A 20449-nucleotide genomic window follows, 5' to 3' on the forward strand; every position below is an offset into this window, starting at 1 on the left:
AATCCTGGAGACACTCAAATAGCACAGCAGGGTTTGGTGTGGCAGTTATGAAGAACGTGTATTTTTATAACTCCCCTCTGCAGTTGTGCGGTATTCGCGTGCTGTGCCTGCTGGTACGGTACTGTAACGTTGCTTGCTGGCTGTGCATGCTCATCGGTACGGAACGCACGGCTCCGGCAGCTCGCAAGGAAGCACGGGCTCGCTGTGAGGAAAAAGAGCCTTTTCCCTTTCCTTTCCCCCGGAAGCACTGGTAAAGCAGAGACCTGGGTACCCGCCCCGTCCCCCAACTCCGTTACTGTCGTGTTTTACACAGGAACCTGATGCAAATAAAGGAATTTATTTCTGTAGCTGCCGCCTCAGCCGCTGCCGGCTCAGCCGTTGCCCAGGCCAGCGGCTCCCGAGCACTCGGAGTAAACCTGCCCACAGCTAGCGCTTAACGGAACGAATGTTGTGGTTGAGGAAACCTGTGTAATTTTTATGTGTCGTAACAACCACGAGATCTCTGGACAAACATTAGACCAGCCCAAAGCCTTTATGTGCTTCACGGTTTGTTACACTGTCATTGTATTTCTTTATTCTTTACCTTCTTTTTATTTATTTTTTTCTGTTTTCCGTGTGAGGATGGTGAGACACTGGCACAGGTTGCCCAGAGAAGCTGTGGGTGCCCCGTCCCTGGCAGTGTTCAAGGCCAGGTTGAACGGGGCCTGGAGCAACCTGCTCTAGTGGAACGTGTCCCTGCCTCTGGCAGAGGATTAAAACTGCATGAGCTTTAAGGTCCCTTCCAACCCAAACCGTTCTATGATTCTATGACTATGATTTTGGCCACCGAAGCGTTAGTGGCTGTGCAGAATGGTCCGGGCCAGCAGTGCCGGTGCAGCCCAGCCTCCGCAGGTTCCAGGTGGCTCCTTATCAGGGCTGTGACACTGGTCTGGGCGGAGGGGTGAGCTGAGCCCGGAAACTCCTTGTGGTTGCCAGTTTGTGAGCTTTCCGGGATGTTTTTCTGTTAATTCATATTTATAAATGCCAGTATTGCAAAGAATAAACGCTTGATTGAAACAGGCTAAATAATCTATGTTGGCATAAATGATTTAAAATTAGGGTATGTGGTTATCTGTTATACTTATTTAGTTATTTAGCCTGAGTGATGTAAAAACTCCTGGAATTGAGTTACTCTGCTTCGTGGTTGTCTGTGTTTGACGTGTGTTGGCTTTGTGCCTGCTGCCTTTACAGCTCCCTGGAACAGGGGCATCTGTCTAGTTCCAGGAACCAGTTGCTCACGGCAGCTGTAACCCTTAGTGAGTTTGGGGGATGTCTTGGTTTCCGAGGATGGTTTAGAGCACCTAGAGTTGGAAGCAAACTGCTAAGCAGACTTTAACATTTTATTTGAAGCCTCATGTGCAGAGGTAGTTTAGTACCATCCTCCCTCTTTCTTTTACTCTCCCCCTAATGTGAAGACAGCGTGGATTTGGGGGTTAGGTTTTTAACCTGGAATACATCTGCATTGGCTAGAGGGAGAAAACGTCTGTCAAATACCAGAATAATTTTAGGTTGTGCATTGTTGCATATTTAAAAACAATTGCGTTTTCCTCAAAAATTTAGAGCTGTAAACATCCTTTAAAGTATAATCTTTTCAGGAGTTGGGGCTGCTGTTTGTATGGCACATACCTCTGACACCCTGATTTTATCATCTTTACAGATAAGCTCTGAATGGTAGTGGCTGTTTTCAATGATGCAGATGCAGCAATCTGCAGTTACCACATAAAGTTGCGAACTTATGAACTGTTTCTGTTGAAGGAAAGAAATTATGTGTTTAGGATTGACAGATGCTATATACCATGAGAACAGAAATAATTACTTTTAAAAAACAATTACTAGAAAAATTCCCGAGTGGACCATGTGGACTTTTTTTAACAGTACACCAAGGTAACTCGGTTTGGTGAACTCGGGACGCATGAACTCTTTATCTCATGCACTGAAGCTGCTAAAGATACGGTAAAGAGATTTTTCCTTCCTGTCAAGAATTTTGCTCTTGTTATGTTATTGATAACCTGTCATTGTACTTGCTGAAGTGAAAGCAAACGTTTTGTTCTCTTTTCAGGCTTTCAGTGGGAAGGATCTGTGGCAATGCAGAGTGGGGTGGGGACTTTTTTAAATGTCAAACTTATCTGCTTCTGCTCTGAGAACTGAAGGGAAATAGGAGTGGTTGTTGCTCCAGTGCATTTGAGGCTGGTAGTCTCACGCTGTTCTTCATCCAAAATAGATTCACAGCTTAAAGCTACCATCTTCTATGTGGGTGCTCCATTACCTTTAAGCCATAGGTCATTATGGTCTGGCTCAAATGTGAAGAAGGTCCAGTGGAGTGCCTTGTGGCTGAGCTTTGGGCAGTGAGGCTGGACTGGTGTTTGTGGAGGAGGGGAGGGCTGGGCAGCAGCGTTTGGCAGGAAGATCCAAATGAAGAGTGGGAGGAAGATGGAGTCTGTCCTGAGGGACAGGAGGAAGCATCTGATGAGTCTTGCGTGGGGGTGAGTGACTAGTGTCAGGGGCTAGCCTGAACGGTGTGTGTGGCCCTCTGCTGGTTCGCTTACCTAGACATCTTACGTATGGACTGAGTGAGGACAAGAATTCTTTTCTTTGCAGAGTTACCACGTAATTTGGTTCAGTTTGGCTTTGAGGGATCAGTTAAACATACATTTCTTTTGCAAAGAAATGATTCATTTGTATTAAGTAGGGTAATTAAATAAATGTGAATGTAATTCTTTATATGGAATAAACTGTTCAGCTTGCATAGGAAAGCTGTGTTGGTTCACTTTTATACCTCCATAGCAACCTGTGACAGGTTTTTAGAAAACCCACAATGATTTGTATGTGCACATGTTAAAATGTAGGATTGCTATTAATTGTAAATTATCTTATTTGTGAATAAGGCTCATGTGGGAAGCAGATGTAGTTGCTGTGGGTTTGTGGTGAAATACATGAACGCCTGAAGCACTTGAGAGACCCATAGGTGATAAGTCAAGCCCAAGTTCTACTTGAATCTTTGCTGCGGGAATACTGAATCTTTTTGTTTCTACAGGATCTGGTACTACAAAACAGCAGTAGCGTCAGCTATGGAGAACAACACAGAAAATACAGAGGAGGAGAAGCCGATTGTAAGCAACGAGAACACAGACAATAGCGCCGAAACAGCAACAGAAGAACAGCAGATGGACTTCAGTACAGAAATTATAGGTGTCACTGAGATGGAACAATCACCTGATAGTTCCCCTGACCTGAATGCAGAGAACATGCAGGAGAGTGGAATTCCAGATATCGAAAGTTTACAGACAACAGATATTGAGGCTGGCTTTCCTCCAGATTTTGACAAGTTCTGGAAAGTAGTAGAGGACAATCCCCAGGATTTCACAGGATGGGTATATCTACTACAGTACGTAGAGCAGGAGGTTAGTACGACACCCTATTCTCCTTAGCCTTCGAGAAATAAACAAAGAAAATCCAAACGAGTCACGGATGTCCCAGTGACCCGTTTAGAACTGTACATCAGACTTTCATGGGTACTGTTTGAAGAAGTTGCCCTTGTCAGCGTTGTCAGCAGAGATCGCACAATAAATGCTATTGATTTTAAGAAAATGTCTTAAGAAAAGTAGTAATTGTTTTCAAAATAACATGAAGGGTTTTTAAAGGAAAGGATTCATTGCTTTTATTGTGTATTTCTTGCAGAACCACTTACCAGCTGCCAGGAAAGCATTTGACAGGTTTTTCACACATTATCCATATTGCTATGGATATTGGAAAAAGTATGCAGACCTTGAGAAGCGACATGACAACGTTAAGCAGTCTGATGAGGTATGTAGGTAGCTGGGTGCAGCTATTGCCATTGGTCCTGTTAGCCAAACAATGACTAACCTACTGCAAGTCATTTGGCTGCCAGTACCTGCCATCTGTGGTCAGGTTTGTAGGGATTTTGTTTGCACTTGTCACATCTGTGGCATTTGTAGCTAATGTTTTCTCTCTTTGTTGGCAGGTGCGTTAAACCTCTACAGTTTGTCAAGCTTTGCAGTGCAAGCCTCTGTATTACACTGCAGCTTAACAAGTAGGGCAGGGCTTTTCTGTCACTTACATTTATTATTCATTTTCAAAACAATAGAGTTGGTTTGCTGGTCACAATTGCTGCATCTTATTGCATTTTTGGTCAGACGCTGTCAATGATGCTCTAATGGGTCTGTGCCCTATGGTCTGTACCCCAAAGCCTGCCCACACAACCTGGTCAGAATGCAGGGACCGCTGCGCTTTGAAGATCAAGACTCTGCACGTGGAGATCAGAACATTGCCATGTTCTATCCAACCTCCACCCAAATGGTAATGGTAGATTATTTAAACAAAATTCCAGTAATTAGTATTTCTAAGGTTCACCGGATAACACAGTGTTGCCTCTCTATTAGGACACCATTACGTATTTGAAGTACAGTTCACGTTCTCTTCATAGGTTTATCGCAGAGGGCTTCAGGCAATTCCTCTTAGTGTTGACCTTTGGATACATTATATAAACTTCTTAAAAGAGACCTTGGACCCTGCTGATCCTGAAACAAACAGTACAATTCGAGGGTAAGTTGAACGCAGACTAAGTGATACAGGAAGCCTGTATGTACGTTATGTAGCAGTATAATCAGATTAATATGTTTAAGATGAGGGGCAAGCTAGTTACTGAAGTTACCGTAAGGACTTTTAGGAGATGATGGAGCCATATTCCCTAACAATGAGTGGACAGTACAATGTGGTACCAGGGTCAGAAGTTGTGACTTGAGTTTCAGACTAGTCATGAAATGCTTTGTGCAGTATTCTGTGGGGAACTGGAGCAGGATCTCTGTAGAATTTTTTGCAGTTCAATATCTTGGAGGTTTTCAAAGTATGGCAAGAATGTGTCTGACCTCACCTGTTGCTGGTTAGCTTATCTAGACATCTTATGTACGGACTGAGTGAGGACAAGAATTCTTTTCTTTGCAGAGTTACCACGTAATCTGGTTCAGTTTGGCTTTGAGGGATCAGTTAAACATACATTTCTTTTGCAAAGAAATGATTCATTTGTATTAAGTGGGGTAATTGAATAAATGTGAATGTAATTCTTTATATGGAATAAACTGTTCATCTTGCATAAGAAAGCTGTGTCAGTATTTGGTGAGAGGCAGGGTGATGTGGTGATTAGTAAGTGGCCTTTATACGTGCATGTATAAAGCACTCGTCTTGACTGAGTGCTGCCTTATGCATCTGGGGTGATGCAGATTAAGGGCAAGAAGATGATTGTCATTGAAAAGGTAAGCCTGTCCTGAAAGGAGAATGAAGTTTGTGTGGTTTTCTATTTTAACATTGCAGTCTTAAACCTGAAATCAGTTAGGTTTTCCAAAATCAGCAATCATAATGTGCAGCTCCTGTGTGTCATGTGTTAACAGCAATTAATTGTTTGATTACTTTACATGGAGGCCCCTGAATGGGACAAAACCCATCCCTCCCATTCCCCGCCTGCTGCCAGATAAGGTTGAATTAAATTTGACAAAGTGGAGAAAGGAAGAGTGCAAGGACATGAGGCTGAATAAAGCAGATGGGAAGTTTGCAGCAGCTGATCTTTCAGAGTTAACTGTGGATGGTGAGGAAGTGGACCAGGAAGAGGTTAGTTTAAATATGTACAGCATATAAATTGTGGAGGGTTTTTTTTTCCAATCGATAGCCAGAAAATTATGTTTCTGACTTAAGTTTTGTGACACTGTCACCAGTAAGCAGATTTCCGTGAGATACCATTGGGTGTCTGATAGACGCTAAATAAAGCAATAAAAACTGATGTGGAAGCACACTTCCCATGTTCCAGACATCTTAGTTTCCCTTGCTTTTTTCAGAGCTGAAGTCGTAATTTTTTCAGTTACTGTAGTACCAGTGCAAAACTGTGGGCCTTTATACAGCTTCTGTTCTCACTATTGTGACTTCAGGGACCCCAATGTAAGAAGGACACGGCCCTGTTGGAGCAAGTCCGGATGAGGCCACGAAGATGCTCTCCACAAAGCTGGAGCATCTCTGCTATAGAAACAGGCTGAGAGAGCTGCAGTTCTTTAGCCTGGTGAAGAGAAAGATTTGGGGAGACCTTAGAGCAGCTCCCAGTGCCTAAAGCGGCCATCAAGAAAGCTGACAAGTGCCTGTAAGGACAGACAAGATTTAGATTAGATATGAGGAAGAAGTGCTTTCCTGTGAGGGTACTGAGGCACTGGCACAGGTTGCCCAGAGAAGCTGTGGCTGCCCAATACCTGGTAGTGTTTAAGGCCAGGTTGGACGGGGCTTTGAGCAACCTGGTCTAGTGGAAGGTGTCCCTGCTCGTGGCAGGGGGGGTGGAACTGGATGAGCTTTGAGGTCCTTCCCAACCCAAACTGTTCTGTGATCCTATGATTATTTCCAGGGATGGTGGAGAGGTGGAGCTGTATCCCCAGCATCCACATCAGTACACATCTAAACTATTACAGCATCAGTTACACGATAAGCATAGGTATCACCATGGCTGGATTTTGTTATGGTCTTCCCCACATGATCCCATGCCACACATCCTTAATTTCTGTCACATTTCGTAGATGATCTGAATCTCAGGTCCTGTCTTTAGCACCTGTGGATCTGAGAGCATTCGCAGTAGCATTTAATTTCTTTGCCTTACTGCCTTAATCTTCCATACGCTGGTCACTACTGAAAGTAACTTGAGCTAGTAAACAGACAGGGGAAGAATTTTTTTTATATCTAATATATTCAGCAAAAAGAGTGTAGAATATGCATTAACATGAATCTCTAGTGATTATAGATTTTCCTGCTTATTTGAGTAGGAGCTTTGCTTACAAGGCACCATTTTCAGGATTCACTTCTGTGTATTTTGCAGCTTTGTGCAGTTCTGTTGTGAAAAGCCTGAGATTCCAGTTGCCTTTATTTGCAGCTATCAAAGGCTTCCTTTAGTCTGTTAAAAAAAGATAAGAGTTGGTGTATTTCTTAAGGAATCTCTTCCTGTGTTTTGCAGAATGAAGCTAGGATACAGTGTCACTGTGAAATTGCATTTACTTGCAGGATAATTACTCTTGTGAAGTAAAACAATGAAAGAGATCGTTATAATATTGCATGACCTGTGTAAATGGTCGGTCATATTGCCCAACAGGGGCATGTGCAATCCTATGAATTGAACTGAACACTCAGAAACAGACTTTCTTCTGTTTACAGAAGCCTTTTTTTTCCTTCTGTGCACTGAATAAATGCTGTCATTTTGTTTTCAATCGTGTTTAGATGAAGAATTCATTAAGATTGCTACGAAACAGTGCAGCTAAGAAAAGGGCAGAGCTAAGCAGCAACATTTCATGTCTTGAAAGTCCTGATTCTGCTCTTAAACTTGATCTGTCTGTGGGTTCCCCCTCCCATGCGTCCTGCCCGAGCGTGGATGCCCACAGCGAAAGCGGTGTTTGCAGCCAGGAGTCTCTAACTTCACCTATGTCCACAGTCCCCCACAGAAGGAGAATGTGAGTTGAACTCGTGTGTTACCTCTGAAATTCTAACATGTAGTCTCTGCTGGTGTTAGTTAAATATTAAAGGGAGTGAAACCTGTAATATATTTGTATAAGATTGCTTTGCTTAATAGCTTGATTTTTATAGGTGAATTATTTTCCTATCTGAAAATACGCTGCTGTACACAGCAGCTGCTTAATTGTGTTATTCTAGTTTGTGCTCGCTTTTAATTTGCAAGAGTTTCCTGGTACAGCCACAGTAATACAGTGCAGTGAAGTGCTGCCAGCAGTAGTGAATATTTTATTAAGACTTTAGTCTGCCTTGGAAGATACGTGAACCATGGCCTAAACAAATGAGTAAGAAGGAGAATGAGTTAAAAGGAAGGATATAGTTTGCTTATTACAGCCTGTAAATTGAAGGAGGAATGGGTTGGTTTTTTATGAGACGAGGGAGACAATGTAGATGTGTTTCTTATTACGGCAAATCATGAACTGTTTCCATTTTATTCCTGACAGACTACTGTTAAGTTAAAATACCTTCACAGAGCTCTTCTAAAAAGAAATTGTATGATGACACATCCTCCTCTGACTTTAAAGAACAATGACCCAATTAGTTATGAGCAGTATAAACTATTTTTTAATGACATAAAAAAGGTTTTGAAGAATTTTGCAAATTTTCTAGTACAGAATCTCCTTTTCTGCTCTTGGAGCCCATGATAAAGCTGCTTGTAGCTCTGCTCTGAAGATATTTACTTTTTTTTGTGTACTAAGTGCATCTTTTTATTTCTGGCATACAACTGTATTAACAAAATAGGAAGGAAGAGAGGGAATAGGCAAACAAAAGGGTTTTAAGACAAGGAGACTGGAAGGATTCAGAAACAGAAGGTTTGCACAGTTGTGTGATCTCCAAACCAATTTATATGTATTACCACATATGCATTACTGCTGAATCACAGTCAGATCACAGGGAAACATGACGAACAGTGGCTCTTTGCCTGGGACTGGAGGGAACATTCGGACAGCCACAGCAAAACTGTCAAAAGCACTTTTTGCACAGATGGGACCACGTCTCTTAACTTGTGCTGCAGCTCAGTCACCACACATCAAGAAGACTTTAGAAGAACTTTTGGAGGCAGAAAGCTAAATTAATGATTCCTGTGCGTGCATGAAGCTCCATCAGCTGCTAGGACAGATGGACTGCTGTTTGTATGGAAACACCCCACACCATCTCCTGTTCTTTTATTGTGCTGGTGTCTCCCGCTGGAATAGCATGGAAGGTGCTGGGATGGGGTAGTCACCCCTGCTCTCCTGCGTGTTTCTCTAGAGGCCACAGCACAGCACCCTAGGTCTAGTAATAGATGGTTAATGAATAAATACATCTGACATGTTTTGACTTGGTTTTAGCACCGAGCTTTACATTGGTAAATGGAAGAAAATCCTGGAGACAGTTAAATAGCACAGCAGGGTTTGGTGTGGCAGTTATGAAGAACGTGTATTTTTATAACTCCCCTCTGCAGTTGTGCGGTATTCGCGTGCTGTGCCTGCTGGTACGGTACTGTAACGTTGCTTGCTGGCTGTGCATGCTCATCGGTACGGAACGCACGGCTCCGGCCGCTCGCAAGGAAGCACGGGCTCGCTGTGAGGAAAAAGCGCCTTTTCCCTTTCCTTTCCCCCGGAAGCACTGGTAAAGCGGAGGCCTCGGTACCCGCCCCGTCCCCCACCTCCGTTACTGTCGCGTTTTACACAGGAGCCTGATGCAAATAAAGGAATTTATTTCTGTAGCGCTCCGAGGCCGCCGCTTTCCCTGGGGGGGGGGGGGGGGGGGGGGGGGGGGGGGGAAGGCGGGAACGGGAGAACGGGGATCGGCGCCATTTGGGAAGCGGGAGGGGGAGCGTGGGCGCATGCGCGGAGCAGGCGCAGTGCGCTCTTCCTGAGGCCCAGCGGCGGCAAGCGTGCGGCGGCCTGGCGGTTACTGGTTTTGTGGCAGTGTCGTGGTTTAAATCAAGTCCACACACAGCTCGTTCATTCACTGCCCCCCTTCGCTCCCCCAACTCCCGGAGAGTTACGAAGGAGATTCCAAAGAATGTAGCCCTCAGGGATTGAGATAAGAACGGTTTAATAGCTAAGGCACAGCACAAATCACTAGGTGTCCTGTCTCTCTTTCCTCCCGGCCTCCCCTCCTCCCTGGCAGAGCATGAGGCTCAGAAAAGGCTTTGGACAAACCAAACATATGAGCAGTAAATCAAAACATACTTGGTATCAGCAACCGTTCTCAGCCCGAAAGTCAAAACACAGCACTGCACCAACTACCAAGAATGAGAAAAATGACTGCTACTGCTCAAACCAGGACATTATCCACCCCTTATTCCATACCATCCACATCATGCTCAGATCCCACTTTTTCAATATACCATCACTCTTAAGTCCACCCCTCGATCATGAGTCAATTTCTGTGTTGCATCTCTCGACTGATGGCCTGAAGTATCTGGACCCACCAGGCTCAAAATCACTCACCATCCCCTTCAGCAGTTCTACAGCTTGCTGCTGGGGACTCCATACAGCTGCCTTCCACCTCCAATGCTTCCAAAGCACTGGAGGGGTCCAGTGGACCAGATACACACCCATACTGTCCCACATGCCCTGCCACTCATGACTGTCCAGCCTTGGGGACAGGCTCCTGATGCTCCTATATCCTTGTCTAACCTTAGACAAGACCCAAACCTGACTGCTTAACTTTTGGGGTCAGAGAAAATGGTTGTGGGTAGAACACACTCTGTGTGTGTGCCACAATGCTGATCCCTATCACAATCAGTAGGCACGTCCCAAAGGCACATAAAAGCCATTCAAAACCGTCAGAACTCTCAGCTGCTGCTGCTGCACTTGTCACTGGGGCTGATGTAGCTGCCGTGCTTGCCAGTTCTCCCATCATCAGCTTCTCCCGAGTCCGGATCTTCCTCCTCTGCCTTGCTGGGAAGTGCTGCGTAGTCTCCTGCATCCTGCTGGGGCTTGGCGGGTGACTTCTGAGGGATACTCTCGGCTGCTGCGGGGTTCGGAACGGCCGCGGGACTCGGCTCCTCCGCTGCCTGCTTCCGCTGCTCAGCTCCCGCCTCTTTTCGCTCTTCCGCTGCCTCATCCCGCTGCTCTGCTACTGCCCCTTGGTTCCCTGGGCCGCTCTCTCTGGCAGCTTCAGCCGCCACTGCCAGCTCCCAGGGCCGCCCCTTCCCAGCTTCACGCAGCCTCACGCAGACGGAGATGAGGACAAGGGCAAGGACGGTGAAGAGCAGCGGGACAGCCTGGTACAAGTCCCAAGTCCATGGCCATGTCCATCCACCCCTGCTGCCGGAGCCCCCCCTTATTACAAGTCATTGCCACAAAGTACAGTGAAACAAAAACTTTAGCCCAAGCCCCATGATTGATAAACACAAATACATCTAATCCATACTCAAAGTACCTGGCAAAATCCTGAAACTGTGAGATCCAGAGAAAAAACTCAGAGCCATTAAATCAGCATTGTGACGAGTGACTATAAATCCTGTCAGATCTGTTGTTATCTCAACCGCTGGGGCCCCACGTTGGGCGCCAAAAAGAACTGTCATGGTTTAAATCAAGTCCACACACAGCTCGTTCATTCACTCCCCCCCTTCGCTCCCCTAACTCCCAGAGAGTTAGTAAGGAGAATCCAAAGAATGTAGCCCCCACGGATTGAGATAAGAACAGTTTAATAGCTAAGGCACAGCACAAATCAATACTGCCATTACTACTACAAATAATGATGATAAAGCCAATAACAAGTGAAGAGAATACAACATCTCACCAGCCACCGACCCATAACTCACTCCACCCTGCCCGATTGAGCATCGACCGATACCTCCTCCATCCCCCCAGAGCTCCAGCCCTTCCGGGTCTCTCCCGGTTATATCCTGGGCATGACGTGCTATGGTATGGAATACCTCTGTGGCTAGCCTGGGTCAGGTGTCCTGTCTCTCCTTCCTCCCGGCCTCCCCTCCTCCCTGGCAGAGCATGAGGCTCAGAAAAGGCCTTGGACAAACCAAACATTTGAGCAATAACTCAAAACATACTTGCTATCAGCAACCGTTCTCAGCCCGAAAGTCAAAACACAGCACTGCACCAGTTACCAAGAAGGAGAAAAATGACTGCTACTGCTCAAACCAGGACAGGCAGGAACTGGGAACAGGGAACCGGGAATGGGGCAGCTGCGGGGAGCGCCAGACTTATAAGGGGGAAGGGAAGGGGTAGGCCGGGCCCCCACCTTCGGCTTGGATGGGTCATGCTTTGGACCAACCCGACAGGAGGCTGAGTCGGGCGTCGTGGGCCTGGGCTGGGCCGAAGCCGCTAGTGGGTGGGCGGGCGGGAGGTGCATGCCTGGAGCAGGGCTGCGCTGAGCGTGCGGCACCCGCTGCCGCCTCAGCCGCTGCCGGCTCAGCCGCTGCCCAGGCCAGCGGCTGCCGAGCACTCGGAGTAAACCTGCCCGAAGCTAGCGCTTAACGGAATGAATGTTGTGGTTGAGGAATCCTGTGTAATTTTAACAAAATAGGAAGGAAGAGAGGGAATATGCAAACAAAAGGGTTTTAAGACAAGGAGACTGGAAGGATTCAGAAACAGAAGGTTTGCACAATTGTGTGATCTCAGAACCAATTTGTATGTATTACCAGAAATGCATTACTGCTGAATCACAGTCTTAACAATAATCTTTAAAATAATATATTAAAATACTATAATACCTAAAAAGCCAACCAAGACTATAAGCTTCTGTGTATAGTGTTCTTCCAGGCAGGGTTTTTGCTAAGGACATACTCAAACCAACATGCTTTTTCTATTATTCAGTGACACACAAACTGAAAGTTTTACAGGATTCAAAGACAGAGGTGCTTGATCCAAGAGCATGATTCGGAGACTGATCTCAAAACGATTGTATTTCAGAAATTTTAAAACCGTGTTTCTTACCTGTATGAACTGAGTTTAATTCTAAGGTCTTACATGGATGCCAAAAGATTTCTAACTATTCTGCGTGAGCAGCAGGCATTCATGAGGTACGGGGGCTTATTTGCTTCTGCAGAGTGAGGGCTTTCCACCTCGTGGTTCTTGTTTTCCATTTGGTGCATGCAGCAGGAGTTAAGTCTGTTACTGTTTCCCTTCTCCTGAGACATGTGGCTGCTATATAGATGTAACTGCAAGTACTAAGCATGAGCCAAAACTAGTCTTAAACTAGTCTTAATCTTGGTAGCACAGCAGGAGCTTAGAGGATGGCTGCGTTAGCAGGGAGCTCATCATGGGAGCTGCTACACTACCAGAGAGATTTTGCAGCGTGGGGTGTCTTCTGAACTGCCACAATTTGCAGTTGGAATAGACTCAGTTAGTTGTCTTTGTGCAAACCGAAGCTGCTTTGTGCAGTATAATCTAGTGATAGTTTTATATCCAGTAAGGCCATGGTAATTTGTGGAGCCAGAGAAAATGAAATCTTGGTGAAATGGGAACACAGTTATTCAGGAAGAGTGCTGGACTTCCATGTCACACTGAAAAGCTGGGAGCAACTGATGTGGCTTTGAAGTCAATTCTATGCCTTAGCTCTCCTTCAAACCTGTATCTCCCGATGCAGCATACAAATGTCTCGTTGACTGTGCAATGAAACTGACCTCAAAGTAGAGTTTGTAATCCAAAGATAAAAATAAAATTGGAGAAGTTTGAATTTGCAGAATTGTGTACCCTGAAATGTGGGATCAGTAGGTATAGAAGAACTTACATAAAAGGTTAGTTTGCTACACAAATTTGAGACTTAATTCCAGCTCTTCTCTCATTTTCATCAGCATAGGTGTTTGAGATTTTAAGTGAATGAAATGAAATTTAATCAAATGGATTACGCTTTCTAATAAAGTTGCCTGTGCTCCACGTCTCTATATGACCAGAATAAGGATCTGCATTTCACCAGTATAGTACTTGCAGATTATGCTGAAGATGAAAAAAGAAAAGAAAACTTGTATAATCTATTTGGTAGAGCACATTAATATTGATGTTTAACTCCTATGAGGAGTTTTTACTAAGCAGCTGTGTTTTCTTTAGCCATCTGAATTCAGCTGTGAGAAGCTGCACAGCTCGGCACCTCTCAGACACTGTAGAACATATGGGCCTGGACCGGATTCTGTCTAAAATCAAAGTTGTCGCTGATAGGCTTTTCCCTGCAATAGTCAGGTTTACACAGGATAGTTCACAACAAACAAGGTTAGTAAGTTTAATAGTTAAGATAAGCACATTCCAGGTGGCTGAATCATAGAGTCACACAGCATCATGGAATGGTTTGGGTTGGAAGGGACCTTAAAGATAATGTAATTCCACCTCCCTGCCATGGGCAGGGACACTTTCCACTAGACCAAGTTGCTCCAAGCCCCGTCCAACCTGGCCTTGAACACTGCCGGGGATGGGGCACCCACAGCTTCTCTGAGCAACCTGTGCCAGTGCCTCACCATCCTTACAGTGAAGAACTTCTTCCTAACATCTAATCTAAACCCACACTCTTTCATTTTAAAGCCATTCTCCCTTGTCGTACCCTTACATGCCCATGTCAAAAGCCCCTCTTCAGCTTTCTCACCAATCACTTTAGGTACTAGAAGCTGCTGTAAGGTCTCCTCAGAGCTTTCTCTTCTCCAGGCTGAACAACTCCAGCTCTCTCAGCCTGTCTCCATAAGAGAGGTGCTTCAGCCCTCAGAGCATGTTCCTTGGCCTCTTCTGGTCTCGCTCTGACAGGCCCATGCCCTCCTTATGTTGGGAGCCCTAGTGCTGGATGCAGTGCTGCAAGTGGTGTCTCACCAGAGTGGAGTAGAGGGGATGAATCCCTTCTCACGGCCTGCTGGCCATGTTGCTGGTGATGCACCCCAGCATATGGTTGGCTTTCTGGGCTGCAAGCACACATGGTACAGGGACTCAAAGAACACACTCTGTTGGACACAGATGAGATGCAGGACACAGAGGGATTGCTGGCACTGCGATCCATGCTGTCTGACTGATAAGGCTTGACCATCCTATTTAAAGACATCTGAAATGGAAGATTGTTCTCATTAATTTGCTTAGTTGCTGATTAAATAGCGATTCTTGAGCACAGTTTTTTTGTGGGAGAATGAAATGTGTATCTATATCTATAGGTAGAAATCTCTCTGTACTTTAGTATTTTGGAAATACACATCTATAATTATCAATAGAGATACAAAGCAAATCTGCGTTTACAGCTGTAGATGTTGTGGTCTGTTGCTCTTCAGGTATTATGGTCAAAAGATGCTCTTCAGTATGATGACTCATCCTGATTTTGACAAAACAATTGAGAAGTATGTGTTGACCAAGGACTTGCCTTATATTAGGAAACATGTTGCCCAACTACGTGAAAAGGTATGTGGAAAAGCTCTTGTTTAACAGCTGAGAAATGTAAATGAGTACTAGTGGTAGTTCGGGGTAGACAATGAACCTACAGTGAAGGAGGGCAGAGCATTCAGAGCAAGCCAGGTAATCAAGTAACTGCAGCATGGCAAGGGGCTGCTTTTTAGCTGCCCTCTGCATGATTTTACTGCTTGCAGATACACTGAACAAGATGTATTTTGCTGCTTTTTGTAGCTTTTTTTTTTTTTCTCTAGCTGTGTTAATTAACAATTTACCTCTGTACAGGGTTTGGGTGGGCTGCCATTAGATACACCCTCAGCAAAAGGAAGACATTCCCATACTCGTAGCGTTGGACGTTTGAGAGATACTATCAACATCACTGACAGGTAATCATCTTCACTGTTTTACCTTGCTAGTAACTTACACTCTAGGATAGTAGCCTCACTGCAAGCAGAGAGCACAGAAGCATTCACAACAGGGTTGTGAAAAGTAAACATACCTTCAGGAAATGGAAAAACTTGACATGTCCCAGATACGCTCTTTTAAATGGGGTAATTGGTAACATTAAAATAGCTTTTTGCACTTTGAAGTTAATTTGCCTATTGACTGCCTATGCACACAGTGGACAAACCACTTGGATTTCATAGTAGGTCCATGTTATCATCAGTTAAAGATACTGCTGTTCAGAATCTATAGAAAAAGACATGTCTAATGGTAACCACAATGCAGATTATCTCTGCACTTTCCTGGACAGCAAGTATTTAGATCCTAACTGGGGATGCTGAAGGTTTTAGATGATACTGTGTTGCTTTTTAGTTGTCTAAATGCAGGGAACAAAACATTAAAATTGTTAAACAGAAAATGAAACAGTCTAGCAATAGACACAATATTCAAAAACATAAATAAGAACCTTACTTATTGTATATTCAGAAAACACAGCGATAGATTTAAAGGCATAAACCCATAAAAATATGCTCTTCTAACAAGCCCTAACTCTTGAATCTGGTAGAGGAAAACTTTTTACTGAAAACACTGAGATTTTTGAGGTTAAAACTCCTATTTCAGCGTGCTTATGCGTTCACTAAGTAACTTCTTCCTTTCCAACAGAGAGACTACAGAAGCCTATGAAGTCAAAAGAAAAACAGCTCCCCGTAATTTACTAGAAAATGAAGAATATGTTAAAGACATTACAGGTTTATTGACCGCAAAGGACTTCCGTGATCGAATACGTGGCATTAAGCAGTTGTTACTTGATGCAGAGCATAACCAAGGCTTTGTTGTTGCAAACATCGTGAAGGTAACTGTATGAAAATATTTTATTTCAAGGGTCTTTAAAGATGTTTTCTGATAAAAATCTTTGCACACTCATTCAATAAGAATGTCTGATTAACAGGAAAACAGTGAGGAATAGGTGAGATGTGCTCCAGGATGAGCTGTGCAAGCTACAAAGGTAGTAAAGGAAGTAAATAGGACAAAGAAGTTGGAAGTTTTCACTTAGAGATAGCACTCTTTATTCCTGGAATACTGCGGGCAAGTTTTCATGCCATGGCTGAGAAAATATCAAAATACTGGAACAGCTTACAGAAAGAGCAGCAAGGATTAATCAAGATCTGAAAAACTGTCTGAAACACAGCTGCAAATTCTGCCTGCTTGCTTTGCCCAGGAGAATGTGAGGAAAGGTCTTTGTTATGATAAAGCTTACAGGAAATATCCTTTGTAATAGGAAAGGAGGTTCTGTAGGGGAAAAAATAGTATGGTGAGGTCCAAGAGTTGTAAACTAGAGATAGATACAATGAAAGGAAAACCAGGATTGTCTTCTAGCAGTACAGCATCTTTGCTGTGGAACTTCACAGTATCGTAAATAGGAATGGTTTTGAAATCTTTAAAACATACTTTCGACTAAATACAGCTGTGTCTTGCTAAAAATACTTGCTTTCAGAAAATGTTAGTCATACTGAAAGTTACAGATGGCTAGTTTGCCTTCTTTACATTGTACAGGAATGATGCAAATTCAGATAAGGTGAGGCACAGTTGAATAATACACAGTATAAAGATATCAAATGTTGCTTTACTTGCTCAAAAAATATCTCAGGTATTTGCATATCAGAGCTATCTTTTGCTAAGATGGACAATCAAAGTATAACAATAAAGCAGGAGATGCAGTATCTACCTCAAACATGAATTGTTAATTCTGATGAATACCGTTTGGGTCCTTTTCCAGATTTTTGATGCTTTCAACTGTCGCTTAAATGACTTAAATGGCAAAGTAAATCGGATTGCTTTGGAGACGATGCACCAGATAATTCCGTTGCTGAAAGACAATTTATCACCTGTGATCAACATGTTAATTCCCGCCGTGGTTGACAACAACCTGAATTCCAGAAACCCAGGGATTTATGCAGCTGCCAAAAATGTTATTCAAGCTCTGTGTCAACACCTAGGTCAGTAATTTACTCTCTCTTAATTTTAAAGAGTTTTAATTGTATTAAATTCTAAATTTAAAGAATTATTCTTTCCAAGTTTCCACCCAATCATTACACTGTGTAATGAATCACTGGCTTTATTCTCGCACTTTCTACACCATACAGGTCATCTCAGTATTTTGCTGATCCAATACAGAAACACAGCTTGCTGTTTTTTTTCTTTTTCCATAGCAGATGGTTTTGGCTGTGAGGGTGACAGAGCACTGGCACAGGTTGCCCAGAGTGGCTGTGGAGTCTCCATCCTTGGAGATGTTCAAAAGCTGCCTGGACACAGTCCTGGGCAACCACCTGCAGAGGTTCCGCTTGAGCAGGTGGTTGGATCAGATGATCTCCAGAGGTCCTTCACCCGCTTCAACCATTTCTTGTGATTCTGTGTTTCATTATCCAGAACATTGTCACACTGCTTTATCTCCCAAGAGGTCAAGGAACTAGATTCTTGCTGATTTGTGTATGCCATGACCATTTTCCTTCCTCAACTGTTTCAGCTTTGGAGCAGAATCTCAGTGTTTTCAGTAAAAGAATATGCTATGCTCTACCAGATTCTAGGAGTTAGGACTTGTTAAAAGATTGACTTTATGCTTTTATGCCTTTAAATCTATCACTGTGGTTTTTGAAGTTGATATAATTAAGGTTGTTATTTACGGTTTTGAATATTGTGTTTATGACTAGGCTGTTTCACTTTCTGTTTAACACTTGTAACATGTTTTGTTCTCTGCATTTAGACAACTACTTGCTCCTTCAGCCATTTTGCACAAAAGCCCAGTTTCTAAATGGAAAAGCCAAACAAGACATAACAGAAAAGCTTGCTGGTAAAGTGATGTTTTACTTTGGATGTTTATTTGTGTACTATTCTTATTAGGCAAATTTATTGTGGGATGGTGATGGTTATATATCTTCCCTTCTGTCACAGTAGATTGTGGGCATTAATGATGTAGTGGTTGTCAAATTTCCCCCCATTCCAGTGCAAACTGGAGTTATTGCTGATCAAATCATAGCTTATTATTATGGAGTCAGATGGAAGATGTGTAAATACCTGGAAGATATTTATAAATACCTTAAGCTTATAATTTAGTATGGAATCAGAGAGAAGAATGAGGTTTGTTTTGTAATGTGTTTCACCATGTCAGTATCAGAGTGGGATGTTCTGTATAAAGACTTGGGTAACCAGACGCTGCCCTCTGCCTGGTCAGCAAGCACCTCTTCCTGTGTAGGGCAGGAGGCATGGAGCTGACTGAGGAGCAGTACTCACATCCACTTAAGCTTACTAGGAATCATAGAATCACACTGGGTTGAAAGGGACCTTAAAGATCACCTAGTTCCCACATAACCCATGGGCAGGGACACCTTCCACTAGACCAGGTTGCTCAAAGCCCTGTCCAGTCTGGCCTTGAAGAATGAGCATCTGCTTTTTCTGGGGTTTCCCAGCACAGAAAATACACTGTTATCTAAGGCTGGCTCCTACTAACTCCTGAATTTCTTCTATACCTTTTTTGCTTTTTGCAATTGCTCTTGTTCTCCTTTTAAGGCTTTTAGTAATACATACTGGCTTTGAGCCATAAAGGACACAAGCTGAGCTGCAGTCACCACAAAGATGGCAGACTTCAGAATAGTCATGTTCCTAAAGCTTAAGAACAAGTTTACTCAAAATTGAAGGCAAATTTGGATTAAAACTTATATACACATTTTAATATTGGGGATTATTACTAGCAGAAGTGCTGAATTTCCTTTTGCTGTTTTAAGTGAACAAGAGATATCTTTATGGGAAATAGGCTTGAATCAAATGGTATATTTGGCTTAGTTTCAGAGTAGTTCTGGATGTAGTAGCTGTGAAATTGAACAAAAGATAATGGACAGTCTGTTCTTGAAATATTCCTAAATTTCTGCTTTCTATATGTGAAGTCAGCTTTTAAACAGCTCATCTCTTGCTGGTATTTTTGGGAGTAGTTTGTACTGTATATCAGAGGAGTCCTTTCTAGCAAAAAGACAAACAATTGCAAACGAAACACTTAATTCCTGATGCAATTGTCTTAAGTAGGAAATGCTTCAGCTTGCAGGTATTTATAGTATAAGGCTACTTTGTTTCTTAAACTCAAAAACCTACTGAGTATTTCGTAGACAGAGGGGAAATCATAAAATATGAGATGTTACACAGCGCTCTGTGAGAAATACAGGTCCCTATGATAATCCTAACCTAAAAAAACCCAACCAACCAACCAAAATAACAACACCGTAAAACCAAAAAAGAACCAAACCTGAAAAAAGTTATTGTTTCAGTTTTAAGAATGGAAAACTGTAATTATCAAGTACAACAATTACAACTGTGTGAACTCCTGAGAGAGGCTAAAAGGGGTGTTTGTAGGCAAAGCTGGTATTTTTTATCAGAGTGCTGATGGTGTTGCAACAGAGAAGGTCTTGCGTAGTGAGCATTCCTTCATTAGTGCTTGCAAAGATGATTTGACATAAAGTGATTTTAAACACTTCTCAGATCAGGGCATCACATCTTTAAAGATAGTCTTCCAACACCCACTGATGACCTGCTGTCTTTCTTGCAGATATTGTGAGGGAGTTATACCCACGGAAGCCTAAGAGTGTGGAGCAGAAAGTTCTAGTTGTCCTTTGGCACCTTCTGGGAAACATGACGAACAGTGGCTCTTTGCCTGGGACTGGAGGGAACATTCGGACAGCCACAGCAAAACTGTCAAAAGCACTTTTTGCACAGATGGGACCACGTCTCTTAACTTGTGCTGCAGCTCAGTCACCACACATCAAGAAGACTTTAGAAGAACTTTTGGAGGCAGAAAGCTAAAGTAATGATTCCTGTGCGTGCATGAAGCTCCATCAGCTGCTAGGACAGATGGACTGCTGTTTGTATGGAAACACTCCACACCATCTCCTGTTCTTTTATTGTGCTGATGGCTCTCCCTGGAAGAGCATGGAAGGTGCTGGGATGGGGAAGTCACCCCTGCTCTCCTGCGTGTTTCTCTACAGGCCAGCACAGCACCCTAGGTCTAGTAATAGATGGTTAATGAATAAATACATCTGACATGTTTTGACTTGGTTTTAGCACCGAGC

General features: G+C 43.4%; 2 protein-coding genes across 2 annotated transcripts; both read left to right on the plus strand.

The window, feature by feature from the left end:
- Nucleotides 1-1921: 1921 nt before the first annotated feature.
- On the plus strand, nucleotides 1922-5454 carry LOC117436049 (pre-mRNA-processing factor 39-like). Its single transcript, XM_034061779.1, has 5 exons — nucleotides 1922-1992; nucleotides 2099-2136; nucleotides 3074-3440; nucleotides 3718-3843; nucleotides 4484-5454. Exons 3-5 carry the CDS (start codon nucleotides 3108-3110, stop codon nucleotides 4604-4606), a joined length of 582 nt encoding a protein of 193 aa, XP_033917670.1. The 5' UTR covers nucleotides 1922-1992; nucleotides 2099-2136; nucleotides 3074-3107; the 3' UTR covers nucleotides 4607-5454.
- Nucleotides 5455-12754: 7300 nt separating this feature from the next.
- Nucleotides 12755-20295, plus strand: TOGARAM1 (TOG array regulator of axonemal microtubules 1). The gene is made up of 7 exons (XM_034061777.1): nucleotides 12755-13748; nucleotides 14780-14906; nucleotides 15180-15280; nucleotides 16002-16191; nucleotides 17116-17335; nucleotides 18100-18186; nucleotides 19930-20295. The coding sequence occupies exons 1-7, from the start codon at nucleotides 13540-13542 to the stop codon at nucleotides 20181-20183; spliced, it is 1188 nt and encodes a 395-aa protein (XP_033917668.1). The 5' UTR covers nucleotides 12755-13539; the 3' UTR covers nucleotides 20184-20295.
- The last annotated feature ends 154 nt before the right edge of the window (nucleotides 20296-20449 follow it).

Source organism: Melopsittacus undulatus, chromosome 4 (assembly GCF_012275295.1).
Source record: "Melopsittacus undulatus isolate bMelUnd1 chromosome 4, bMelUnd1.mat.Z, whole genome shotgun sequence".
In the NCBI taxonomy this organism is placed as follows: Eukaryota; Metazoa; Chordata; class Aves; order Psittaciformes; family Psittaculidae; genus Melopsittacus; species Melopsittacus undulatus.